At 43.8% G+C, this 25845-nt stretch overlaps 1 protein-coding gene across 1 annotated transcript in view; it reads right to left on the bottom strand.

Moving 5' to 3' along the window:
* LOC309548471 (uncharacterized protein) overlaps positions 1–25845 on the bottom strand; it is a 96265-nt gene that overhangs the window by 4490 nt on the left and 65930 nt on the right. Inside the window, exons 3-4 of the mRNA XM_082248416.1 lie at positions 22871–22972; positions 10672–10731 (exon numbers count right to left, since the gene is read on the bottom strand). Of these exons, the coding sequence (XP_082104542.1) occupies positions 10672–10731; positions 22871–22972 (162 nt within the window). The remainder of the gene's footprint in view (positions 1–10671; positions 10732–22870; positions 22973–25845) is intronic.

Here is a 25845-nt window from a genome sequence, read left to right as displayed (position 1 = left end):
GTATACCCTGATTGCCCGAACCACATCTAAGGAATGCAACGCATGTTCCCGATGATGCTTGGGCTGAGGACACAAGGAAGGTAGTACAATATCTTCATTCAGATGAAAATCTGAAACCACCTTAGGAAGAAAAGATGGCTTAGGATAAAGTACTACCTTATCCCTATGAATCACTAGGTATGGGGACTGGCATGATAATGCAGCCAGTTCTGACACCCCGCGAGCAGAAGTAATAGCCACCAAGAAGGCCACCTTCTGGGATAAAGTAAGCAAGGGAATCTCCCTGATGTTTTCAAAGGGAGGTTTCTGTAGAACCGACAAAACCAAATTAAGATCCCAGGGCGGTAAGGGCGCGCGGACTGGTGGAGCCAGGTGCCGCACCCCCTGGATGAAATTCCGCACCAAGGACTTGGTAGCTAAAGGCTTCTGAAAGAAGATTGCTAATGCTGAAACTTGACCCTTGATGGTGCTCAAGGCTAGCTTCTGCTCAACCCCTTGTTGCAAAAAGGCCAATATTCGAGTCACCAAATAGGTACGTGGAGGAAATCCTAAAGATTCGCACCACGCAATATAAGTCTTCCATGTGTGATAATAGACCTTGCTGGAAGTCGCTTTCCTTGCTTTGATAAGGGTAGGAATGACTGAAGTAGACAAACCTCTGTCCTTCAGTACTTGGGTCTCAATGGACAGGCCATTAAAACCAGCGACTGTAAAGCATGATGGTAAATTGGTCCTTGAGACCACAGACACTCCCTGAGACGAAGTTCCCACGGAACGTCTGCGACTAGCATGTCCAAGTCGGCCAGGCCGGCTTGAGGAGGCCAGCCTAGAATTTCTAGGACCACTGGCGCTGATAGAATCTGAACCAGGCGTCCCTAGAGGTATCTGGCCCCGACCATCCGAGAAAGTCTGGTCGTTTTCTGTTCCCACACATTTATCAGATACCTGATTGTTATCAGGAAAGGGTGATCTTTTCTGGTTGAACCTCAGGGACCGAAGTCACCCGACTAGAGGCTACTTGGCCTATCTGGTCAACCAGATCCGATTCCTGTGAGGTATAGGGACTAATCTTAGGAAAAGGTAAAGGAAAAGATCTATTCAGGGAACGGTAACTACCGCTTCCTGTAGTACTTAAATGTTGGAAGGGAAGAATCGCACCGATAGTAGTGGTTGATGCTCGATCTAATGTCCTTAATACCAGTGAAAACGTCCCCCCACCCTGAAACCGGGTAGGGGCGCACCTTCAGGCTGTGTACTCCTTTGCTTCGGGTTTGGCTGGGTTGGTCCTCTGCTTGTCCGACCAGCCCTTCTTGAACCCTCCTGGAGGAGTCTTGCCTTTCCCGCTTGTACCAGCCGGGCGCCCTTTATGGGCGGTAAAGAAAGGTCCTCGCTTGTTGCGAGGTCCCTTAGCTTTAGCAGCCTGTGGCAAAAAAGTGCTCTTGCCCCCAGTGGCATCCTTAATGATTTCATCTAGGTTGGCCCCAAATAGACGATTCCCCTGAAAAGGGAGATTTGTCAAGGTCTTTTTGGAACCTAGGTCAGCTGACCAGCATTTTAACCACAGCACACGTCTGAGGATGACCGCTGACATAGATGCATGCCCTAATAAGGGAGTAGTGTCCAAGGCTGCGTCACAGATAAACTGTAGCCCTTGTATAATCTGTTCCATCAAATCAGATGTCTCCTGGGGAATATCTTTTCCCCTAAGGTCTTGGCGTACCATTCTCGCCCATTCCGTAAGTGTCTGGGAAACTAGACCAATAACAATTACTGGTCTAAATGCTGACCCTATCAGAGAGAAGATGGTGCGGGACTCTGCTTCCATCTTTCGATCCACCGGATCCTTAAAGGACGAAGTGTCCTCCACTGGGATAACCGTGGCTTTATTCAGCCTGGAAATAGGTGGATCCACCACTGGTGGTACCGTCCATTTCTTAATGATGGATTCCTCAAACGGATAGCGTCTAGCAATACGCTAGGAAATAGTAAAGGTACGTTTAGAATGCTCCCATTCTCCTTTAATCTGATTACCGAAACACTTGGGTACAGGAAAAACCTTCACCGTTTTGATGGGCTTATTAGTACCAAAAGGATTCTCTGTTTCAGTTGCCTCTGCTGGTAAAGCCTCAAGTTTTAAGGTTTCCTGCACTGCCACAACTAGTGCGTCCACCAATGCTTCTTCCTGAATTATAGCGGGAGAAGAAACGTCCTCCTCACTGTCTGAGGGGGCTTTACCTGAGACAACAGCCCTTGCAGAGGAACCTGCAACTGCAGTGACCATCTCTGAATCTGAGTCAGAGGTGTCAGATAGTATAGGGGTAGGCGGGGGTCGCTTCCTTGACCCCCGTCCCTGACAGGCCGCCTCCACCCGAGCCACCATAGACTCCAAAATTGCTGTAAATGACTCTACACTCTGTGCACCGGCGGGTCCCGTGGCCCCCCTCGAGGGAAACAGGTGGGGGAATATGTGTGGCAGGGTCCATGATAATTCCAGTCACTTCCTGGATAATATAATTCAAAAATAAAAAACTTTTTTTTTTTTTTTTTTACAGACCCCCAGCGCCACAAAAAGCCCCTTAGTGTTACCTGCTAGGGATCCCTATCGATCGAGAGAGAGAGAGATAGACCCCCAGGCTCACCACTTGATGCTCAGAGTTTAACTGCAACAGGTTACAGCGCTGTCTTGACAAACAGGAAGTCTTTTGGCTGGCTGCCCAGGAAGAAAGGAGGCGGCTCCGCCCCTCTGCACGCCTTCCGGCGCCTCCCCTAGCTCCATGAGGTGTTTGGATCACCTCAAACATGGCCGCCCCCATGCTGGAGACACGAGGCTACGCCAAAATGGCGGCTCGTGCGATCCAGCAAAAAAAATGGCGGCGGCCTGTACTGAATAGCGGTGTGCTGCAGAGCACACAACACTCTCTCTGCATGGGGATTTGGCGTGGTTGGCGGTACCGGCCCTGGCGGACCGCATGGCCATTCGGGAGGCCTGCTAATAGCTGGAGATCTGATTAGGAAGGCAGTCTACATGTCCGTGGCTTCTGACTGGTAGGTAGCTTATATTTATCACCGTAAGATTCCCAGAATGCCACTGATTACAATCTTTTTAACATGTATACAATTAGATTGTTAGCTCCCAAACCAAGCCTCCTGGCTTTTTGCACATAAAATCACACTCAAAGTAGGAGGATCTGTGTCATGTTATAGGATAGAGGGGGACTCTATCTTACCATACAGAGAGGGGCCCGCGTTCACCACAAGACCCGTCAGGGGAAAAGGGGGAACATACTACTCACCATACCGGAACCAGGCGGGCACCAACTCCTGACAGTACCCCTCTCCACCGGGGCGGGAGGGCTGTCGACCGATATGGACGCCGTGACTCATGGTCTTTGGCGTTTCAGCGAGACGTTTAACTCGCGGGGTCAGTCCTTTAATGGGACTTTGTCGCGGCCGACCCATCGCGGAGCTATGGCCTGCACGCGCTCGTAGGCTGAACTGGGGTGACCACCGGATCAACATCCAGCCCATCGCCCAGTTCAGCTTTCTTGCTTGAAGATCTCACAGGAACACTGGAGAAAAAAAGCTGTCTAAAAAAATCTTTTAAGAAAAAAATCTTGCCAGGACCTAAGATCCCAGCAAGGTATCTAGGTCCTTACTCCTAACTAGACAGAAAATAACTGAGTTGCTGAGGCAGAGAGAGAGAGGATATACCCTCTGGGACTGCCCCTAGGGTGTGGCCAGAGCTTTTTAATTTCCTGTCTAGTCCTGCTCCTGTGGAGGCAACATAACCCGAAGGTGCTGTATCACCGAGGACTACGTCTGTCAATGAGCGCTAGAGAAAAACGGATTTGGGTATGCATTCTTGACCATGATGCGTATGAGGCCCTTATACCAGCATACATCTTGATAATCATGATATTCAGTAGGCAACACTAAATCTGAGAAGGTACAAAGTACCTTAACAGGCCCATGGATACAAACAGCGCCACAATGTGGAGACCAAGAGAGTTGCCAAGGGTACCCCTAAACAACAAAGCAGTGTGGGGACTATACAACCTGGAAACAGTTTGACTCCCTGTGAACAGCCCCTATCGCCATGCCAACCAGAACAGTCACATGGGTAACCTGTGCCGGGTTGCAGGGGTCTGCCATCAATCGCCTCGATGACTAGTGGAGAAACACGGGGCTGCAAGGGTATAGAACTCGCAGCAGCAAGCATACTGTCAGAAAAGTAACCGCCAGCATCGGAGTCAACCAACACCTGAGTAACCACCGAACCTGCTGCCCAGGAGAGGACAACTGTGATTAGTGGTTTATCTTTAAGGGAAACCGGGGACAAGGAAATTCTACCTAAGATCTACCCCCGACAGGACCTTAGGTGTGAGCATTTCCCGGACGGGTAGGACAAGATTTCAGGAAATGCCCACCAAGGCCGCAATACAGGCACCGTTCCTCCCTCCTCCTAGAGGCCTGCTCAGCCTCGGAAATGCGAGTGAACCCCAGCTGCATGGGTTCACAGTCAGACGCTCCATCCCCAGGAGGCGTGGGAGGTGAGGGAGGAATGGGTGGGAAAGAAACTGTAGGAGCCAATCTGGAAGGAGGCCTCCGCAGGCACTCTTAAATGATGGTCTCTCCCTGAGCCTGGTATCGATCAAAATCAGGAAAGAAATGAGAGCCTCAAGCTCGTCAGGGAGATCCTTGGCCGCAATCTCATGTTTCAATGCATCAGAGAGACCATGAAAGAAGACAGCCATCAGCGCTTCATAATTCCAGCCCACCTCTGTGGCCAGGGTATAAAATTTGATGGCATACTCGGCAACAGTTTGCATACCCTGTTGAATGGACAGGAGCAGCTTAGCAGCAGAGTCAGAGTGAGCAAGCACATCGAATACCCTACGGAAGGAGGCAAACTCGGGTAATCAAGTATCACAGGATTATCATTCTCCCATAAGGGATTCACCCAGGCCAAGGCCTTGTCCGACAGCACAAGATTAGGAAGCCCACCTTGGACCTGTCAGAGGGAAATGCCTGAGGAACTTAAAATAAAAACCCACTTTGTTTAGGAAGCCACGACACTGACTCGGTTCACCCCCATAGCGCTGCGGGAGGGGGCTAAACCAGTGATCCCTCTGGTAACAGCAATTCCAGCTGCAGGAGCAGGAGCAGCAGCAGGAGGAACCACTGGCCTAGCAGCAACAGGAGCAAGGTGTGCTGTGTGTTCAAGCAACGTCTGCAAGGCCTGAGCGAAGCAACCCAAAAGGTGATCTTGTTGATCGAGCCTGGAAACCAGCAAAAGAGCGTAGGAGCACCTGCATCGTCAGGATTCATGGCCCTTGTGTACTGTCAGGGTGCAAGGAAACCAGACCACATGAGGATGCACGTAAAATAAATAAGTTTATTAGAGCAACAACAATAAACGCACAGCAAGAGTGAGGAGCGAAATCAGGAACAGCCGGGGTCAAATCCAGAGGGGATAGTCATCCAAGCCGGGATCCAGTCCAGAGGCAGTGTCGTCTGTTGAAGCCGGGTCATCTGCCGATGCGGAATCGAGAGCCAGGAAAGTCATTAGCCAAGCCAGGTCATGCACGGAGGAACATGGAGAACAGAAGACTGCTAGCAGTGATGCACCTTGGAGCACAAACACAAAGGCAAAGGACTGAAAGCCAACAGGTGATATATATAGTCAGATGTGCAACATCATCACTGAGCGATGCCCAGGCAGCAGGCAAGTGATGATGCAAACAGAGTTTATAAAAGACAGCAGTCTGCACATGTCCAAGATGGCTACCAACAGGAAGGCAAGGTAAGAACTTGACACAGACTTGTAACGCCTAGAACCCAGTTCTAACCCATTTGCCCACTTACAAAGAAATGAAGGGTCTATAATTTTTATCATAGGTGTATTTTAAATGATAGAGACAGAAAATCCAGAAAAAAAACACATAAAACAAATGCTATAAATTAAGTTGCAGTTCAGTGATCCCCAAGCAAAACATGACTTATTATTTGGTGGAGAAACCCTTGTTAGCAAGCACAGAAGTAAGACATTTCTTTTAGTTAGTGACCAGGTTTGCACACATCTCAGAAGAAATTTTGGTCCACTCTTCTTTACGAATCTTCTCTAAATCCTTAAGTTTTCTTGGCTGTCTCTTAGAAAATTGAAGTTTCAGCTCCCTCCATAAATATTCTATAGGATTAAGGTCTGGAGACTGACTAGGCCACACCATTACCTTAATATGCTTCTCCTTGAGCCACTCCTTTCTTGCGTTGGTGGTATGTTTTGGATCAATGTAATGCTGGAAATCCCATTCATGACCCATCTTCAGTGTTCCTGCTGAGGGAAGAAGGTTTTCATCCGAGAATTTACAATACATGGCCCCGTCAATTAGCCCCTCAATGCAGAAAAGTCAGCCTATACCTTTAGCAGAGAAACAGCCCCAAAGCATCATGTTTCAACCTCCATGCTTGACTGTAGGGATGGTGTTCTTAGGGTCATAGTCAGCATTTTCCTTCCTCCAAACACGGCGAGTCGAGTTAAGGCCAAAGAGCTCAATTTTGGACCCATCTGATCACAGCACTTTCTCCCAATCCTTCTCTGCATAATTTAGATGTTCATTGGCATGACTGTACATGTGCCTTCTTTTGGAGGGGGACTCGCTGTGTTTGGAGGAAGAAAAATGCTGACTATGACCCTAAGAACAGTCAAACACGGAGACGGAAACATTATGCTTTAGGGCTGTTTCTCTGCTAAAGGTACAGACCAACTTTGCCGCATTGAGTGGTAAATGGATGGGGCCATGTATTGTAAATCTTGGATGAGAACCTTCTTCCCTCAGCCAGAACACTGAAGATGGGTCATAGATGCATGACAATGACCCAAAACATAACGCCAAGGCAACAAAGGAGTGGCTCAGGAAGAAGCACATTGAGATCATGGAGTGGCCTAGCCAGTCTTCAGACTTTAATCCTATTGAAAATTTATGGAGGGAGCTTAAACTTTGAGTTGCCAAGCCCCGAGAAACATTAAGGATTTAGAGAAGATCTGTAAAGAAGAGTGAACCAAAATCCCTCCTGAGATGTGTGCAAACCTCGTTACCAACTACAAGAAACATCTTACCTCTGTGCTTGCCAACAAGGGTTTCTCCACCAAGTACTAAGTCATGTTTTGCTTGGGGATCAAATACTTATTTTACTCACTTAACTGCAAATCAATTTATAACATGTGTATATTTTTTTCTGGATTTTTGTTTGATATTCTGTCTCTATCATTTAAAATACATATGATAAAAAATATAGACCCTTAATTTCTTTGTAAGTGGGCAAACTTACAAAATCTGCAGAGTATCAAATAATTATTTTCCCCACTGTATTTAAAGTGGTTGTAAACCCTTATATATACCCAGTGAAGTGACTGGCCTCAGGTGATACACAGAGATGAAACAAATCATCCCAAATAACTTGTATCTGTTTATCTGCAGTCTTCCCTTTTCTACATCCATTCAGAGTCCAGAATTTATAAAGTTTGAAAGTACAGAAAAGGGGGCAGAGAGCTGAAGTCACACTCTGCAGAGCTCAGTAAGAAGAGTTCTGAAAGCTGATTGGAAGGAAGTGACACACTCCCCTTCACACCGCACACAGGAACAGAACTGAAGCTGTCAATTAGCTATAGGTCCCTCCCCTGTCACCATCTTTCTTTTGGTGTCAGGAAAACTTGTCAGAAGTGATTTATGCTGATAGCAGAGGAACAAAGCAGCAGACAGAAATGGCACTTAATGTTCTTAATTGAGACAAACACACACTATAGAGGGATATGTTTTGTTCATTTTTCATGTCTGAGGTTTACAACCACTTTAAGTAAGAGGGAGGAAACCGCTACATGACACATACCGTGGCATGCTATGGCAGAAAGAGAGTGGACAGCATGTTTGTGAATTGTGTAGGACCATAGGATCACAGACTTTCCACTGCTTATTTAAAAAAAGATATATGTCGATTACATGTGGTACTGGAGAGTACAGCATGTTACTAGAAAGTTCCCCTACGTCATTAGATAATCAATGTCATCAAAGATACTGGCATGTCACCAACACTGCAGTATTCAAGACTGCTTGCTAAAGAGATGGCAGAGCTGCAGCCAAAAATAGCAAGTTAAAAATTAATAGCCCATTAAAAGATAAAACAACAAATTCAGATTTTGCTGCAATATTCATCTTCAATCCAGAGATTTCCCCCACAGTAATTTTTTCTGCCATTAGATGTACTCAATCTGTTGGTCAACATCATTCAACCCACTTCGCCTGAGCCCAGATTTTCCTAAACCAGTGGCAGCCTGTAACTGTACAGTGAAAGATGAAGCAGCACAGTAATTAGCTCATCTCTTTGTCACTATCTCTTCAGGATGCTTTTTATCAGCACATGAACTGATTGGCTGCTTGTAATTTTGCATATTTTTTCACTTTCCTTTTGTCTTCTAAATCTGCCTAAATTTCAACATTAAAGTAAATCTAAACCTAAGAACAAAAAATTCACATTTTACAGCTTACCGATATTTCGATGTGGGAGCTGCATTTAATTTCCTTTTTGAGGCTACAAACATTTTGCATAAAAACAGAAAAATACCTGTTGATCTTGCCAGAAATCTTGCATCATTGCTGCTTCCTGTGCACTGAACTGAAATCTCACACATGTTTGTCTATATTCTGTGAACTTCAGAACACTTCACCTCTATGTACTGTAACTGAGATGAAGAGAGGGGAAAGTATTTGTAGTCCAAATCATGAAAGCAGCCTGGGGTAACAACTGCTCATGCGTAGGTATAGTAGAGTGAACGTTGCCACTCTAGAAAAGGAAAGGTTTTACAGGAAGGATTACTGGGTGAAAATAAAGGAATAAAACCTGAAAAAAGAAAACTAAAGCAGACTCCACGACTATTGACTAGTAAGCTATCTGCAGTTAGCACCACTCAAAGCTGAAGGATAACAGGTGTACCTACCAGTATTCAGAAATTGGGAGCAGGCATTAGGACCTAATTCAAAACTGTGTACATATGTGGGGTAAGACGCCGCTCAAAACCGACCCAGTGCTTCAGATGTGCATATGGTTGGAGGGCTGCAAACATGTCAGGGGGCATGGCCACAGCAGCTAAGGCCCTACACAGCCATATCCACATCTAGAGCACTGGATTGGATCTGAGCAGTGTCTTACCCCACCATAAGCCTTATGGTGTTGAATTTAGAAGCCAAATAATCAGCCCTATGCTACCAGTACACACCAAAAATGCAAAATAGTGTGAATGAGACATATGCATGTGTTCTAACAGGGCAAAAACAGTCAGGGCCTATTCACACTATTACTGAATCCTGTCTGCTTACCAGAGGGATTGCAGGTACAGTAAATCTATATTGTTCTCTGCCTACCAGAGAGCAGGATCTGTTTAGTGAGGTCTGCTCAATGTGCTCAGGTGCAACTCATTATTTCTGCAGAGTGTTTCACACTGGTCCAATAGGGAGGCATGTTGGACAGTGGGAGGAAACTTGACAAATAAATGCACAGGTGTTTGATAAAGCCCTGGCGATTTGGTGGAAGAAAGTACCTCAGTGCATGCTGGGAAACTGTATAAATGCCATACGCACATGTGCTCTGGTCTTTTGGCTGGATAGCGGAGTCCCGGAGGAAGGGGGCAGCTGCCTCCTCCTCTGTAGAGATGCCATGCGGCCTCAGGTAGTCGACCTGAGGGCCTAGAGAGAGCTAGAGAGGAACTGAACCCAGAGGTCCTGTGAAGCTGACTGAAAGGGGAGACACTGGAGGATCTGATTCTACAGTAGAGTGAGTACAGATCTGTGTCAAGGGGCCTGACCTGGGGGGGGGGGGGCAACCCTGCAGCAAGAAGAGTCAGTGGACGGGTGTCAGTAAAGGGGATGCTAGCAAGTGTCCTGAAGAGAATATAGTTCACCATGTCTATTGCTGGAGAGGAAGAGCAAGGAGACTTAACCCTTTCCATAAATGTGGCAGCTGTTTCCACGAGCAACCTGGTGAGGCCAAGTGAGAGTTGTCCTTATCCATTGTGAATAGTCACAGTTGGAGTATCCCACTATTCCCTTCTCCCATCCAAGTTCCAAAATAAACACTAAAAACCAATACCCCTGGACTGTTTATTGAGTGGCAAGCCATCGGGAGTAAGGAGGGATGTGTGAACTGTACCCTAAGGGACTGTGTGCTGGTAATCAGAGGAGGCCCAACAAGTCATCATATAGCAAGTCCTACGGAGACAGTGCTACATAAATTAAAGGGATGCTTTAACAAAATGGACCTTGGTGCATAATACAGACCTAAAAATAATACAAGTCAGCATGCGTGGGTTTGTGCACTGCAACGGTGATGCCATCTCAGAGAGGTAACAGTGGGTGGCTGACTAATTACAAAAGGAGAATAAACCTATTCTGCTAAGCCTCAGTATGTGAAAAGGAAATGCTGCAAACACAAGTCAAGATAGTGACTCAGAAGGTAAAGCAATGCTGGATTTCTGGTTACAGTTCCCACTAGGGATGTCTTCATAGTTTCTCCATAGTAGCATACAGCAAATTGTGGTTTCCTCAGGGACTGATTTAGTATTCTCTAATAACCACTAAAGAATTAGTCAGAGCTACTGTATATGATTATTAAAAAACTTACAGATTGTTGTAGAATAAGTAGACGTATCTGTGCGTGTTTCACAGTTTTGAGTTCTGCGACCTGATGGGAAAAATATACCAATCTACATTTTACTCATTGTAAGTTCAAAGTGATTTATAAACATATGACAAGCCATGCATCTCCACTTTTCAATTCTGACCCATTACCAGCCACTGTGGAAGTTTACAGTAGCATTTACCCCTCGACAGGCGTTTTAGGGCTCCTAACATGAGAGGGAGAGGAAGGACGCAAGGGTGGGTTACTTGGCTTTGGATCTGCTTTTACAGTGTTTGAAAAATTATTCACACCCCTTGAAATTTTCCACGTTTGTTACAACCAAAAGTGTAAATGTCTTTTATTGGGATTTTATGTGATAGACCAACCCATAGTGGTGCATAATTGTGAAGTGGAAGAAAATAATAAATTGTTTTCACATTTTTTTACAAATAAATATCTGAAATGTGGCGTACATTTGTATTCAGCACCCTTTACACTGATATCCCTAACTAAAATATAGTGGAAACAATTGCCTCCAGAAGTCACCTAATAAGTAAATAGAGTCCACCTGTGTGTAATTTATTCTCAGTATATATACAGCTGTTCTGTGAAGCCCTCAGAGGATTGTTAGAGAACCTTAGTGAACAAACAGCATCATGAGGACCAAGGAACACACCAGCAGTAATGATTGGGGAGGAGCCTAATAATGGCGCCTATACAGGACCCGAGATAGGCACGCCAGTGATCACCTTTCTTACCTAAGGTGAAGCGCATGGAGCCTTCCCGCTGGGGTCGTATTACTGAGGAAAAAGAAATAAAAGCAAAAAAACTCCCTAGATGAAATCAAGAAGAGGGGGAGCTACAGTAAAATCACCTAGAGTCAGTGCTAGCCCTGGGACTATAAAGAAATACATGTCACAGGACAGGAACACGGAAAGACCGGTGCTACAACTGATTCATGACGAAGCCACAGATGATCCACAACCGGAAATGACGGAGGTATGGAATTCTGATAGGGTATGGTATTCTGACAGAACACCGACCTCAGAAAGTCAATCGGGGGCTCGGGAGAAACGAACAACAGGAAGTAATAAGAATGAACAAGAAAAGACACAAGTAGAGAAGAATACACCTAATCAGTTAAAAATAGACCTGGACACTGAAAGTGATTCTGAAGCCCACCTGCCTACAAAATCTGAAATAGCGAATATGTTTGCTAAATTAGAACTATCTTTGAAGACAGACATGGCACTGTTACATTGTGATTTAGGTCAGCTACTGACAAGAGTGGAGGATACAGAAAATAGATTAGACACTCATTCTCAGGTGGTGAGGGATCTAAAAGAAGAGATTAACTTTCTACAAATTGAACAAAGGAATATGGCGTATAAATTAGAAGAGCAGGAAAATAGAGATAGAAGAAAAAAAACCTGAAAATAAGAGGGCTACCAGAAACTTCACAAGAGGAAAATTTTGTAGAAATAATGAGAAAAATATTTAACCCACTTTTAGGCAGGCCAACAACAGAAGTCTTAAAAATAGAAAGAGCCCACAGGGTTAGAAGACCCCAAAATATAGCAAAGGATATCCCAAGAGATATAATAGCAAGATTTCATAACTATGAAGAAAAGGCGCAAATACGGGGAAAACTGCAAAGAGAGTCACCACCAAAATATGAAGAAGCAAATCTGAAGATCTTTGCAGATCTTTTACGCAGAACATTGGACAGAAGAAGGACCCTAAAACCACTCTTGGGAGGGGAAAGGGGGGAAATATGTTTTGCCACAAGCATTAGAGTTTCTGTACTAGTAATATACTCTCTCATTCTCCAAACCAATCCCCGACACTCCAAAGCATGGAAGTATACGAATCTGGGGGCTCGAACAGAAAGGAAACTAGATGGAGAGAAGAGTGGAAGGGAAGATGAGGAGAGAGAATATGATGTCAAATAAACATTTTAATTTATAATGTATGAGGATTAAATACCCCAACAAAGTGACATAAGGTTCTTAAAGCGGAGTTCCAGTCATTCACTCACCTGTCCAACGGTCCAGCGATGCGGCCGCCCGAAGCCTCGATCCTCTCCCTCGGCGCCGGCATCACTGCTGTGGGCACCCGGCTGTGACAGTTTGCGGCTTCACAGCCGGGTACCCACTGCGCATGCGCGAGTCGCGCTGCGCGCCGTGATTGGCCGGCAATCTTCTGGGACCTCTAACGTGTCCCAGAAGATTGCAGGGAGGGAGGGGGAGAGGAGAACTTCCGTTCAGGGTGCCACGGCGCTCCGAGCGGAAGTGGGAGCAGGTACCTGTCAAAACTAGGTACCCGCTCCCCCCCCCCCCAAAAAAATGACATGCCAAATGTGGCATGTCAGGGGTTCAGGACTCCCTAAAGCGGAAGTTCCACTTTTGGGTGGAACTCCGCTTTAAGGAAATCAAACAATATTCTGCAAGTATAATTTTTTTTTTATAGGAGACACATATATTTCATGTCGCAAATACATTGTACTCAAAAAAACACTTGACTTGGTACTATGGAGACTCCACAACTAAACGAGCAAAAGGAGTAGCAATAGGATTTGCAAAAGAGGTAAAATTTTCCCTGGAAGAGAGAGTGGTGAACCCTGAAGGGCGATTATATGTTCCTGAGGGGAAAGTTACAGTAGAAGCAGTGTACCCTGGTGGACATATATTGTCTGAATAAAAAAAACAGACAGGATATTTAAAGAAAGTGGTGGAGAAGTTAATGGATTTTAAAAAGGTTTAGTGATATTGGCGGGAGACTTAATTTTTTGTAGGAACCTACAAATAGACAGTACGTCACTGGGGAAAGAGAATCTTCAACTAGGGAGGGCGAGGAAGAAACTATATCAAGTCCATTTGGTAGATGCATAGGGTACAACACCCAGGTGTCAAAGATTATATATTTTATTCACCAGTGCATGGGACGTACTCTAGATTAAATTACATTATGGTAGATCATAGACTGCTGGACTCAGTAGTTAAAACATCCATACAAATCATTTCTCTATCAGACCATGCACCAGTAATAATGAAGATAAGGATGTTGTAAACCAATAAGAGGATAAGTAACTGGGAAAAAAAAGCAGGGTTAGGTTATAAAACAAATCCCAAGCTTTGAACATCTCACGGAGCACTGTTCAATCTAACATTTGAAAATGGAAAGAGTATGGCACAACTGCAAACCTACCAAGACATGGCCGGGCAAGGAGAGCATTAATCAGCGAAAGCAGCCAAGAGGCTAATGGTAACTTTGGAGAAGCTGCAGAGATCCACAGCTGATGTGGAAGAATCTGTCCACAGGGAAACTATTAGTTGTGCACTTCATAAATCTGGCCTTTATGGAAAAGTGTCAAGAAGAAAGCTATTGTTGAAAGAATGCCATAGGAAGTCCCGTTTGCAGTTTGCTAGAAGCCGTGTGGGGGACACAGCAAACATGTGGAAGAAGGTGCTCTGGTCAGATGAAGCCTAAATTCTACTTTTTGGCCTAAAAGCAAAACACTATGTGTGATGGAAAACTAACACTGCACATCACCCTGAACACACTATCCCCACCGTGAAACATGGAGGTGGCAGCATAATGTTGTGGGATACTTTTCTCCAGCAGGGACAGGGAAGCTGGTCAGAGTTGATTGGAAAATGGATGGAGCCAAATACAGGGCAATCTTAGAAGCAATCTTAGAAGAAAACCTGTTAGAGTCTGCAAAAGACTTGAGACTGGGGCAGAGGTTCACCTTCCAATAGGACAACAACCCTAAACATACAGGCAGAGCTACAATGGAATGGTTTAGATCAAAGCATATTAATGTGTTAGAATGGCCCAGTCAAAGTCCAGACCTAAATCCAATTAAGAATCTGTTGCAAGACTTGAAAATTGCTGTTCACAGATGCCCTCCATCCAATCTGACAGAGCTTGAGCTATTTTACATAGTCAAATGGGCAAAAATTTCACTCTCTAGATGTGCAAAGCAGATAGAGACTACACTGTAATTACAGTGAAAGGTGGTTCTACAAAATATTGAGGGGGGGCTGAATGCAAATGCACACCACACTTTTCACATATTTATTTGCAAGAAAATTTGAAAACCATTTATCATTTTCCTTCCACTTCACAATTATGTGCCACTTTGTGTTGGTTTATCACATAAAATCCCCCAAAAATACATTTACGTTTTTGATTGTAACATGACAAAATGTGGAAAAATTCAAGGGGTATGAAAACTTTGCACACATCATTTCTGGAGCTCTAGTAACTGCAAAGCATGAAAAAAAAAATTGAAGAATATGGGGGAAAATTAATAAAACTGGAGCACACAGAATCTGGTGCAGCTGTGCATAGTAATCAATCAGGTTCTATGTTTTAATGTCAAAGCTTAAATGAACAAGCTAGAAGCTGATTGGTTACTATCAGAGCCAGGGCTAGGAGTGGGCAGCTGCCCTGGGTGCGGTAGTATCATGTGAGGTGGAGGGAGGGGGGGGGGGTGCCACGTGGAGTCGTTCTGCTGCTACAATCTGACAGAAGTATTAACAGCAGCATTACTACTACTGTCAGCATTGAGCTGGATGTGGGGTAGAGTTCTCTTTCCCCTATAGGTTCTCCCTCCTGTCACTGCCATGCTCCTTCATTGGGACTGTCAGATCAGGAATGAGCAGGGTTTGCTTACCCGCACCCATCTCCTCCCAGAGTAATCTCAGTCCCGATCTGACTGCCAGTCGCATCTGTAGTGCGGGTCCTCGCGACCACGATCCCATGCCCCCACACCTCTTCCTGCCAGCTGCCTGTCTAAACTGTGCAAAGCAGCTTCCCCAAGGCTCCTCTTCAATTGTGAGGTGTCAAGATGAGGGGGAGCCTGGGAAGAAGAACATCCCACACACATCTGCCGCACTGTATCTAAAGTCTGTGTGTGAGGGAGGGGGGAATTGTACTGGGAACACAATTGGGATGGGGGAGAGGGGAGACAGAGTAGCATATATTTGTGCTGGGGGTGAGAGTATTTGTACTAGGAGGGGAAGGCAGAAGAAAATTAGTGATAGGAGGAGGTGGGATATGTGCTAGAAGGGGGGGGGGGGAGGGATGGTGGGATTTGTGCTAGGAGGTGGGATTAGGGAAGAGGATTTATGCTGGGAGTAGAAATTAGGGTGGAAGCGAGGTGTTAAGATTTGTTCTAGAAGGCAAAATTTGGGGGAAGGAAGAGGATTTGTGCTGGGCGTGGTTTGTAGAAGATGTGTTAGGAGGGATGATATGGGGGGATTTGTGCTGGAAGGGGGGATTTGTGATAGGAAGGAGGATAGAGGGAGAGTATTTGAGCTGTGAGGAGGAATTTGGGGGATGGCAGGGAGTAAAATTTGTTCTAGGTGGAAAATTTTGTTGGGGGGGGGGGGGTTGTATTTGTAATATTTTGGCAAAGAGATTGAGGAGACTGGGAAATTTCAAGTGTGCAGCCTTCAGTTGAAACAATAGAAAGACCTGGGGATGCAATGCACATTTAATGGGCTTGCCCCATGTTGAGCAGATTCAGGACTAAAGTATTTACACTTTTACAAACTCTATTTTAAAGCCCTTCTTGTGCTTCTTAATCTCAAACCCCACTTCCTCACTACTTCAATTTAAAGCCGATTTCCTGTATGTCAAATTTTGCATCTTGGACCCATGTAAGTATGCATGTCTCATACCTGTGGGACCCATGAGGACCCCCCCCCCCCCCACCCCTGCCTCTCCTCCTTGTCTAATCAGAGAATGCTTTGCATTCATTGAAAAAATGGAAAGTGTTCCCAGAATGGTGTCAGTGCCGAGTCACGAATTGGTCAAATAGAATGTGTTTTATTGGTGTAAATAATACACAGTTTTAGACTATGGTTCAAGCAGAGGAGTACAGAGGTGTGGATAGTGCAAATAAGGGTGTATATAGAATAACACTTGTACATCTTATTGTACTGTACTGTTTGTACATCTTATTGTACTGTACTGTTTGATTCATTGCAATCTATATGTAAACTTATACATCTCACTGTATCGTATTGTTAATCACATGACTTATCATTTTTACCACCTCTCACTACATTGGTTACACCACAAGTGTTATTCTATATAAACCCTTATTTGCACTATTCACACCTCTGTGCTCCTCTGCTTGAACCATAGTCTAAAACTGTGTATTATTTACACCAATAAAACACATTCTATCTGACCAACTCGTGACCCTGTGGTTTAATTATCCATCCTCAAAAGGCTCTCTTTTTGTCTACTGGTCCCTTCCAGTATAGCTTTTTTTCCAGGGGAAGGACCGCTATACTTGCGGTGTCACCAGGGATATCACACCCAACTATTTCAGCTAGACCACCCCCCCCCTTTTTTTTTGTATGTCAGTGCCGAGTGAGTGTCCTCCAGTGTTCTCATTAGGTTCTCACTCAGCAGGGCAGATGCTCGGCACAGGAGGCCAGGGGAGATCACTATAGTATTGATACCTCCTACAGTAATGTCCAGCTTTCACAGGGGTCTTATAGGTATGGCACTTGCATATTTACATTGGTCCAAGCTGAACCAACGTAACTATGTAAAATTGCCACAACTGGAATTCAGCTTTAATTGACCTACCTATGCATTATTAGCTTATCAAACTATTGCTAAGGGTTGGAAGAGATCATTTTCACAGATGTCAAGCAACAAAGAGGGGTTGATTTACTAAAACTGGAGAGTGCATTTGGTGCAGCTCTGCATAGAAACCAATAAGCTTCCAGGCTTTTTGTCACAGTTTAATAGAACAAGCAGGGGTTAGAATCTGATTGGCTACCATGCACAGCTGCACCAGATTCTGAGTGCTCCAATTTTAGTAAATCAACTTCATAGACTTGTTCTTTATCAATGAAAAACAACTAATATGCTTATGGATACTCACAAGAGATTTCTTACTGCAGTGTTTTTCAACCACTTTTCAGTCAAGGCACCCTTTAGAACTGGGCACAATCCCAAGGCAAACCAATCTGAGGGCTCGTACACACCAGGAGTTGCGTCTGAGCATGTACATTTTTGCATGTTTGCACATGTTACATTTTTTAATCGGCACAAACGTACATGCATTTTCTAAATGTGTAGGGGTGACATTAAGAAATAATGGCACCCATGCGTGACTGCAAAAAGCAGCACATTTTTTGCGGTACAGGAAAATGTGCAATTTCGCATGTTACCTCACTGCACAAATCCCACACCAAATCCCCCCTCCTAGCACAACCCCCCCCCCCCTATTTCCTCCTCCTAGCACAAATTCCCCCCTCCTAGCACAAACCCTCCAAAATCCCACCTCCTAGCACAAACCCCTCCTGCTCTCCCAAATCCACACTCCTAGCATAAACCTTGCTCCAACCACCCACCTTCCCCAATCCCCTCTCCTAGCACAACCCTCTCAAAACCCCCCTTCTAGCAACCCACCCCCAAATACCCTCTCCTAGCAGAAACCCCACTGTTCCCAAATACCCTCACCTAGCACAAACCCCTCTGTTCCCAAATCCCCCCTCCTCCCTAACTCCCCTGGATTTAACATAGATTGCTCCCAGATCCATAACCTGCCCCCACCCACAATTCCTTCTGCCTGTACATGAAGCATTGTGGGAAAGAGATAGGGACTGTACTCAAATCCTGACACTAGGATTAGAACGCTACTCTGTATTAACTTCCGTGCACTGCGACTCCGGGAGGAGTAGAGAGAGCACAGCTCTCTCCTCCTTCCTGCAGTTATGTGTACTATTGCCTGCAAAGCATAAAGCTGTAGTGCCGCCGACATTTCCTTAACAAACAATGATGTTATTAGTTGGTATGGCTCGGGCAGGCATCCTGCACAGCATTCTGTTTTGCCAGCAATAGTACACATAATTGCAGGAAGGAGGAGAGAGCCGCGTGGGGCTGTGCTCTCTCTCTCTCTCTTCTCATAGTGTCGCAGTGCACGGGAGTTGATACAGTGTAGCTTTCAGACCGGGATGTGGCCATGCCCCCTGCCTTACTGCATGGACCTCATGGATTTAATAAGCTGTGCCTCACAACCACCTTGAAGCTTTACATACATTTAGTTACATAGTTAGTCTGGTTGAAATAGGACATTAGTCCATCAAGTTATATCCACAGAAAAAAAAGGCCTTGTATGGCTTCTATCTTAAAAGGAAGGGGTTATGGGAAGATCTGGTGTTTCCTTTTCTCTATTCCTCCACACCTTTTTTGTCCACCTTCTTAATTATTGCTTTCATTTTTTTTCCTTTTTACCATCCATGCCTCTCCCATCTACAACGCCAATGCTTTCATTTACATCTCACTACCAGATATTTATTTTCTAAAAACCTACATTCTCAAAAATTCCTAAAAAGACCCGTTTGACCTAAGAAAAATCAACATCCACTTTAGCGCATCACAAATATCAATAAATGAGCCTGTATGCTAAAAATTGCATGTTTGTTAACCCACTATGGCTGCATGATTTCTGTCCTTATTGTAAAGGCCAGTGTTCAATAAGCGTTTTATTTGATAGGATAATCCATTTTCCCTTACTCTCTTTGAAAAAATGTACACCAAAAATTGTCTGAAATACATCAAGGAAAGATAGTTACGATCTCCACTAATGTTGTCATAGATGGTGGTAAAAGATATTTGCTGCTTTACATAGCTTCATGATAACCCCACTTTGCTTGAGTGATATAACACTTTCAGGATTACAGATATTACACCAAACAGATTTCAGCTGCAATTATCTGTCAAACAAATCAGCTGATGAGGCAAACCAAAAATATTAAAATTATAACGTGTTACAGCTGTGCTGCTAGGTTGGGTTCCTAAGCAGAGAGGGAAGGTAGTGTGTTTAAGTAGAACTCTATGTTTGGATGGTGGAAAGATGGAACCCACTATTAGGTTTTTGGTGCAATCTGTGTACTTGTTGTGTCACAAGATGTTGGGACAAGATGTTAATTGACTCCTTTTCATAGAAACACATACAATAAAATCACTTTTACAGTGAAAAAGTGTGAAAACCTTTGTCTGGGTTTTTGCTGTGACCTAATGCTAAGTTGTCTGTAGTTCCTCTTTTTTTTTTTTTTTTAAATTTTCAACTTGGTACAACATACATACACCTCAGACAAGACCTTCCAGGCACAGGCACCTAGCCCATACAGGGGCGCAAAAGGAAACAATGGAACAGGTATAATACAGGGTAGCCTTAACCACTTCTGGACCGGAAGATTTTCCTGATTAATGACCAGGCCATATTTTGCAATTCGCCACTGCGTGACTTTAACGGACAATTGCACGGTCATGCGACGCTGTACCCAAATACAATGGACATCCTTTTATTTCCCAGAAATAGAGCTTTCTTTTGGTGGTATTTGATCACCTGTGTGATTTTTATTTTTTGTGCTATAAGCCAAAAAAGAGCGACAATTTTGAAAAAAAAAATATATATATTTTTCACATTCTGCTATTTGACATTCCCAAAAAAAAAAATGTAAAAATCAAAGTTTTTTAACATTTTAGGCCAATTTGTTTTCTGCTACATATTTTTGGTAAAAAAAATCGCAATAAGAGTATTTTGATTGGTTTGCGCAAAAGTTATTGCGTCTACTAACTACGGGAAAGATTTATGACATTTTTATTGTTTTTTTTTTTTTTTTTTACTAGTAATGGCGGCGATCTGAGATTTTTTGCGGGACTGCAACATTGCGGCGGACAGATCGGACCGCTAACTGACATTTTTAAAACTTTTGGGGGTACCAGTGACATTACTACAGTAATTAGTGCTAAAAAAATATGCACTGTTACTGTAATAATGACATTGGCAGGGAAGGGTTAACAGTATTGGTGATCAAGGGGTTAAATGTGACCCTAGGGGAGTGATTCTAACTGTGGGGGGGGGGGGTTGTTGGGCTTTTGAAATGTCCACAGAGACATGCGATCCTATATAGCAGGATCACATGATCTCTGTGATCATTGCAGGCAGAGGGACGGACGGCTGTGTTTACATCAGCTGTCCGTCCTTTTCTCTCAGCAGGGAGAGATCGAGAGTGTCAGGCGGCAATCGAAGCCGCCTGACACACGTGCCATCTTCCCCGTTGTTAAGCGGGGGGCGGGAGCGCGCTGCAGGCGGTGCGCGCTCGCCCCCCACACTCTCCTGAGCGAGCGCTTTACATGTACGGGGTTTCACTGAGGAGCGGCTGCCTGCCGCAGTACATCTGCGGCGGCCGGTCATCTAGTGGTTAAGGACTGGCTAGAGAGACCTGTGTACATCTGACCGCCCTTGCTGTGGCAATGTCAAGAACCCAGGATATCCTAATCTACTCACTGAGCTAGGGAAAGGAGACTGTAACTAGCATGTGCTGGTGTTAACTGTCCATGGCTGTGGAAGGTTCCACTAGCCATTTGGCCCAGACTTTATCATACTTCTTGGGGCACCCCTGTGGACATACGTGTCTTTATAGTGGTGGAGTGCATTATTCACCAGCTGCTTCCAAAAGGACAAGGAAGGAGAGGTCTGTTTTTTCCAGCATATTGTAATTGCTTTCCTGTCAGTAACTGTAGTTCCTCTTTAAAGTTACACTAAACTCTGTTTTTAAAAAAAGTATGTATCCTTAACTCAGGAAAGTCCCTTCAATTTCTCTTGGCCTCTTCCAAACCTCTAAATTCCTTTGCTGCGATTTGGCTTCCTGTTAGAGGGTGGCTATTTTCATTCTCCAACGTCCCACTGTATGTAGAAACATAGCCACCCTCTCATGCTCACTATATAGATGGACTAGGGTCTATGGAATTTGGGCTTTGTAGTGTGCATAACGCAGTACACATGACCGCAATTAACCTGCAGTGCTCATTCTAAACAAACTGAAGTGAAGGGTTAAAGGAGAGGTTCTTGATCTCATGGAGGACATTACAAGGAGGCAGAAAACCACATTAAGAAACTATTTAATGCAAAATAGATTACTACATATAGCAGATTGATGGCTGGATGGGCCTTTCGTACTTCTGAGCGGATGTCATATGACGTCCTCTCAGAACATAGGGCCAATTAGCAGCATGATCTGTCACCAGCTGATCACTATACTGGCCCTCTGCCAGTGTCATGTGATCACTGAGACTGCTCATAGCAGATCATATGACCATAGTAAACAATAAATGGCTTCCTTTCATGACATCCATTGTATACAATTGTGTTGCTAGCTGTGATTAGTCACAATGATCACATGGTATAGACAGGGCCAATCACAGCCCATCTGTACCATGTGATTAGCTTTAGCCAATCACAGCTTATCACAACAAAAGGCACTGAATGAATCAGTTTCATTTAGTAAAAATGGTTGCTTATATGCTAATGAAATTCACTGGTATAAACAATCATAATGTATAAACAAAAAAAAATGCAAAATGTTATAACAGAAATAAAGAAAATCATGTTTATTTTCAATATTTTTGGTCTTCTTTAGCAAAAAAATTGATACAGTACTGCATGACTGCGTAATTGTCATTTAAAGTGTGACAGCTCGAAAAGCTGAAAATTGGCCTGGGCAGGAAGGGGGTAAAAGTGCTGCCATTGAAGTGGCTAATTAGTGAATGGGTATGGATTATTTTTGGAGAATAAGGGTATCTTTTACTGTCACTTTAAGGATTATTCTGTATATGCTCTGCTGCCACATTTGGGGGAGCGGGTTACTGGTTTTGACAAGCTCCCTCTTCTGGGTGAGTTCGCCACAGCTAAGTCATCTGGAAGTTTGGCCCCACCCCTTCCCCTGCCGTGCTTCGTGCATGCGCAGTGGGGAGCCGGCTGTGAACTTTACAAGAAATTGCGGTAGCAGCACCTGAAAAATTTTACAACCAGGACAGAAAGATTCTGTTTTAATGTCTTGCCAAAGTGAGTACATATGATACACATACATTACCACATGTTGTATATAGGAGGCAGTCACTACAATGCTCTTACCAGGCAATAAAAAGAGGGCTAAAATGTAAGAAGATAAAATATAAACAGGAAACTATAAATAAAGTTATTTGAACTTTGTAAGCAAAAAATGTTATATGCTTGTCAAAATTATTAAACTTATTTTAAAGAGCTTTTGGAGAACATTCACAGTATAGAGTGAAAATGTAATTGGCCGGCAGAACTATTAGTGGCAGTAAAACAAGGTTGCTTTCAAGTGTGTAAGGAAATGTGTCAGGAAATTCTTACCTCTGATCTTCAAAACACAAACCACAACCACAGCAACCAGTATAAACAATAGGCCACCACCGATGGTGAAGGATAACAGCAAATCTTCTGTAGGAACCTTCTCTGAGATAAAAGACATAAATGTTATTTATACAAGCTTTTGGGTGTAACTAGATACTCATATGATGAAGTCTGAATGCACACTTACAGTTCAACCAATATTGCCACATAGATATACTGCATATACACACACACACACACACATACACACACACACAAAATTAATTCCTCTACAGGAAACCAACATAAAAAACATTATTTCATTAATATAAAGAATTATTAAAAACCTTTCGGTAAATGTGAATATATATATATATATATATATATATATATATATATATATATATATATATATAAAACATGTTTGAAAAAATGCATGTATACATGAATAAGATATATGAAGAAATTAAATGAAGAAATGGATGTCAGGGGCCGAGTAAACATGGGGCTTCTGAATTATTATTGGAGGAATACTTATATAAAATGTGTCTCATTCATATTTATATACTGTGTGGGGTTCCCATTCCAAATAAATTAAATGAAAATAAAAAAAAAAAGGCACTTCCTTATTTAGTTGCTAAAACCTATTACGATTATAAAATCTAGTTAAGAAGGGGGTTCTTTCCATAAAGTATAGCTTATTAGATATCTGTGATAAAACAATTTAAGTCGATATCTATGTTGAGGCCTTCTGGCTGGAGGGTATGCATTAGGTATATCCACTTTGTTTCATACCGTGATATCATTGTTTTCTTATTGCTACCCCTCCAATCGCCTTTTATCCTGTCGATTCCATAAAATGTCATTACTGAGGGGTCCTGGGAGTGTACCTCTTTAAAATGTTGTGACAGGCTATGTTTTGTAAACCCTTTTCTAATGTTATTGATGTGCTCTCTTATCCTGACGAACAGAGGTCTAGTTGTCCTCCCCATGTATTTCAGCCGACATGGACACTCAATGACATACGTAATATGTGTACTGGTACATGTGATAGTTTATTTTATCTTATATTCTTTCCCAGTGGTCATTGATTTGAATGTTTGTCTCTTTCTTTCTTTCTTGTCCTCTATTTGTTCTGCAGGGTAGACATTTCTGGCATCAGAAAAAAACCTTTCAGACTTGTAGGGAGGTGGATGGTTTTTGGGGGGTCTACCACATTGTGCACTATTTTACTTCTAAGTGTGGGTGCTTTTTTATACACAAATGTGGGTTTGCTGGGTAATATTTTCTTCAGTGTTTTGTCCACTCTAAGGATGGGCCAGTGCTTACTAATAATCTTCTTGATGTCCTTGTATTGTCTGTTGAAACCCGTAAGGAATGCTGTATCCATCTTATTCACTTTTCCTTTTCTCCTTGTATTTTCTTCTATCAAATCTTCTATTTTCATATTCCTTACTAGGTTCCTTAGATGTTATAGTTCCTTTCTCTTGTATCCTTTTTCTTCAACTACATTTTAAACAATTGATTGCCAGTGACACACACACACTAAACACCTCCATTACTAGTAAAGTGTCTGAACAGATCAATATCTGTGATCTGATCAGAACTGTACTATCGTCCCCAATAGTTGTGTTCCCAAAGAGCAGCGTTAGCAGGATCAGCCCTGACACCTGCCAGCACCTGCGTTTAGCCCCTTTGCCCCCCGCCCCCAAGAAGTGCAGAATCAGCAGATTACTGTCACTTCCAATACACAGCACACTAAACCGCAGCATTAGCAGAGTCAGGCCTGATCTCTGCTAGCACTAGCAGTTATATTTTTTGGTAGCGGTCCAAACAGTCCTTGACAACCAGGTGCTTTTTTACCTGTGAGTCTCATTAGGTACCTATAAATTTATTGGCCAAAATGTCCAAACAGAGGTACACTAGTAAAGAGGCCAACACAATGCTGAGCATGACAGATAAGAGCGATGGGGAAGCCTCACTGTCAGAATCAGGTTTAGTATTTGAACCTGTAGACAGCAGCAGCAAACAAAAAACACAAAAAAGGGCGCACCGACCTAGCGCATTATCCTCAATAATGGCTTTATAGTTATAACGTAAAAATGGCTACTCACAAACGCAGGTGAAAATCAATCACATCAGACTCAAAAAACTTGAGTGGCTCTGAGAAGAGGCGTATGCCTCGAAATGCGTCAGCCATCATCCTAATAGGACAATGGACATTAGTATGGACTACTTCTGACACTCAAGTTTTTTGAGTCTGATGTGATTGATTTTCACCTGCGTTTGTGAGTAGCCATTTTTATGTTATAACAATAAAGCCATTATTGAAGATAATGCGTTTGGTCGGTGCGCCCTTTTTTGTGTTTTTGTTTGCAGTACTGTTGGACTGCCCCAGTCCTTTAGGGCAGCAAGACTGTAGCCATCCAAGACGCCATTTGCAAAGTCCTGTGGGAAGAGCAGTCGGGGAAGCCTTGTTTTCTGAGCGCAGGAGAAAGGTGGTTCATTCACCATATTTTGTTTGGAGTAGACTGCAGCAGCACCCTGACAGAAAACTCTGATGACGGAGTTTTGGTCCCTGCTAAGGTCAGGTGTACACGACCCTGTTCTACTGCTGCTGAGGTGCAACAACCGCAGGGTTCTCATATGCAGCAGAGTGTCGGTACTAGTGCTGCTCAACCTTCTGGTGAACTGGCAAGCACTGGCGGCCTAGTACATCCTGACCGTAGACAAACCAGCACTGCAGTAACACTTGGTGACGTGGCGAGTTTCATAGGTGCAGTTCAAACTGGTGCTGTGGCTAGCACAAGTAGTGTCCCGCAGCCACCAAGAATTCAAAGACAGGCCCATAGAGCCCATAGAGTCCCTCCTGATGCGCTTGAAAATCCTGATTGGGAGTCCACCACTTCTGCAGCACCCATTCTTCCCCCATTCACTGGCCAACCCGGAATTCAGGTGGAAACAGCCAATTTTACTTCCCTTGATTTTTATGAGCT

This window comes from Pelophylax lessonae, assembly GCF_965119305.1.
Source record: "Pelophylax lessonae genome assembly, chromosome: 2".
Classification (NCBI taxonomy): domain Eukaryota; kingdom Metazoa; phylum Chordata; class Amphibia; order Anura; family Ranidae; genus Pelophylax; species Pelophylax lessonae.
The sequence above is the reverse complement of the archived record's forward strand: the minus strand, read 5'-3'. Positions and strand labels throughout refer to the sequence as shown.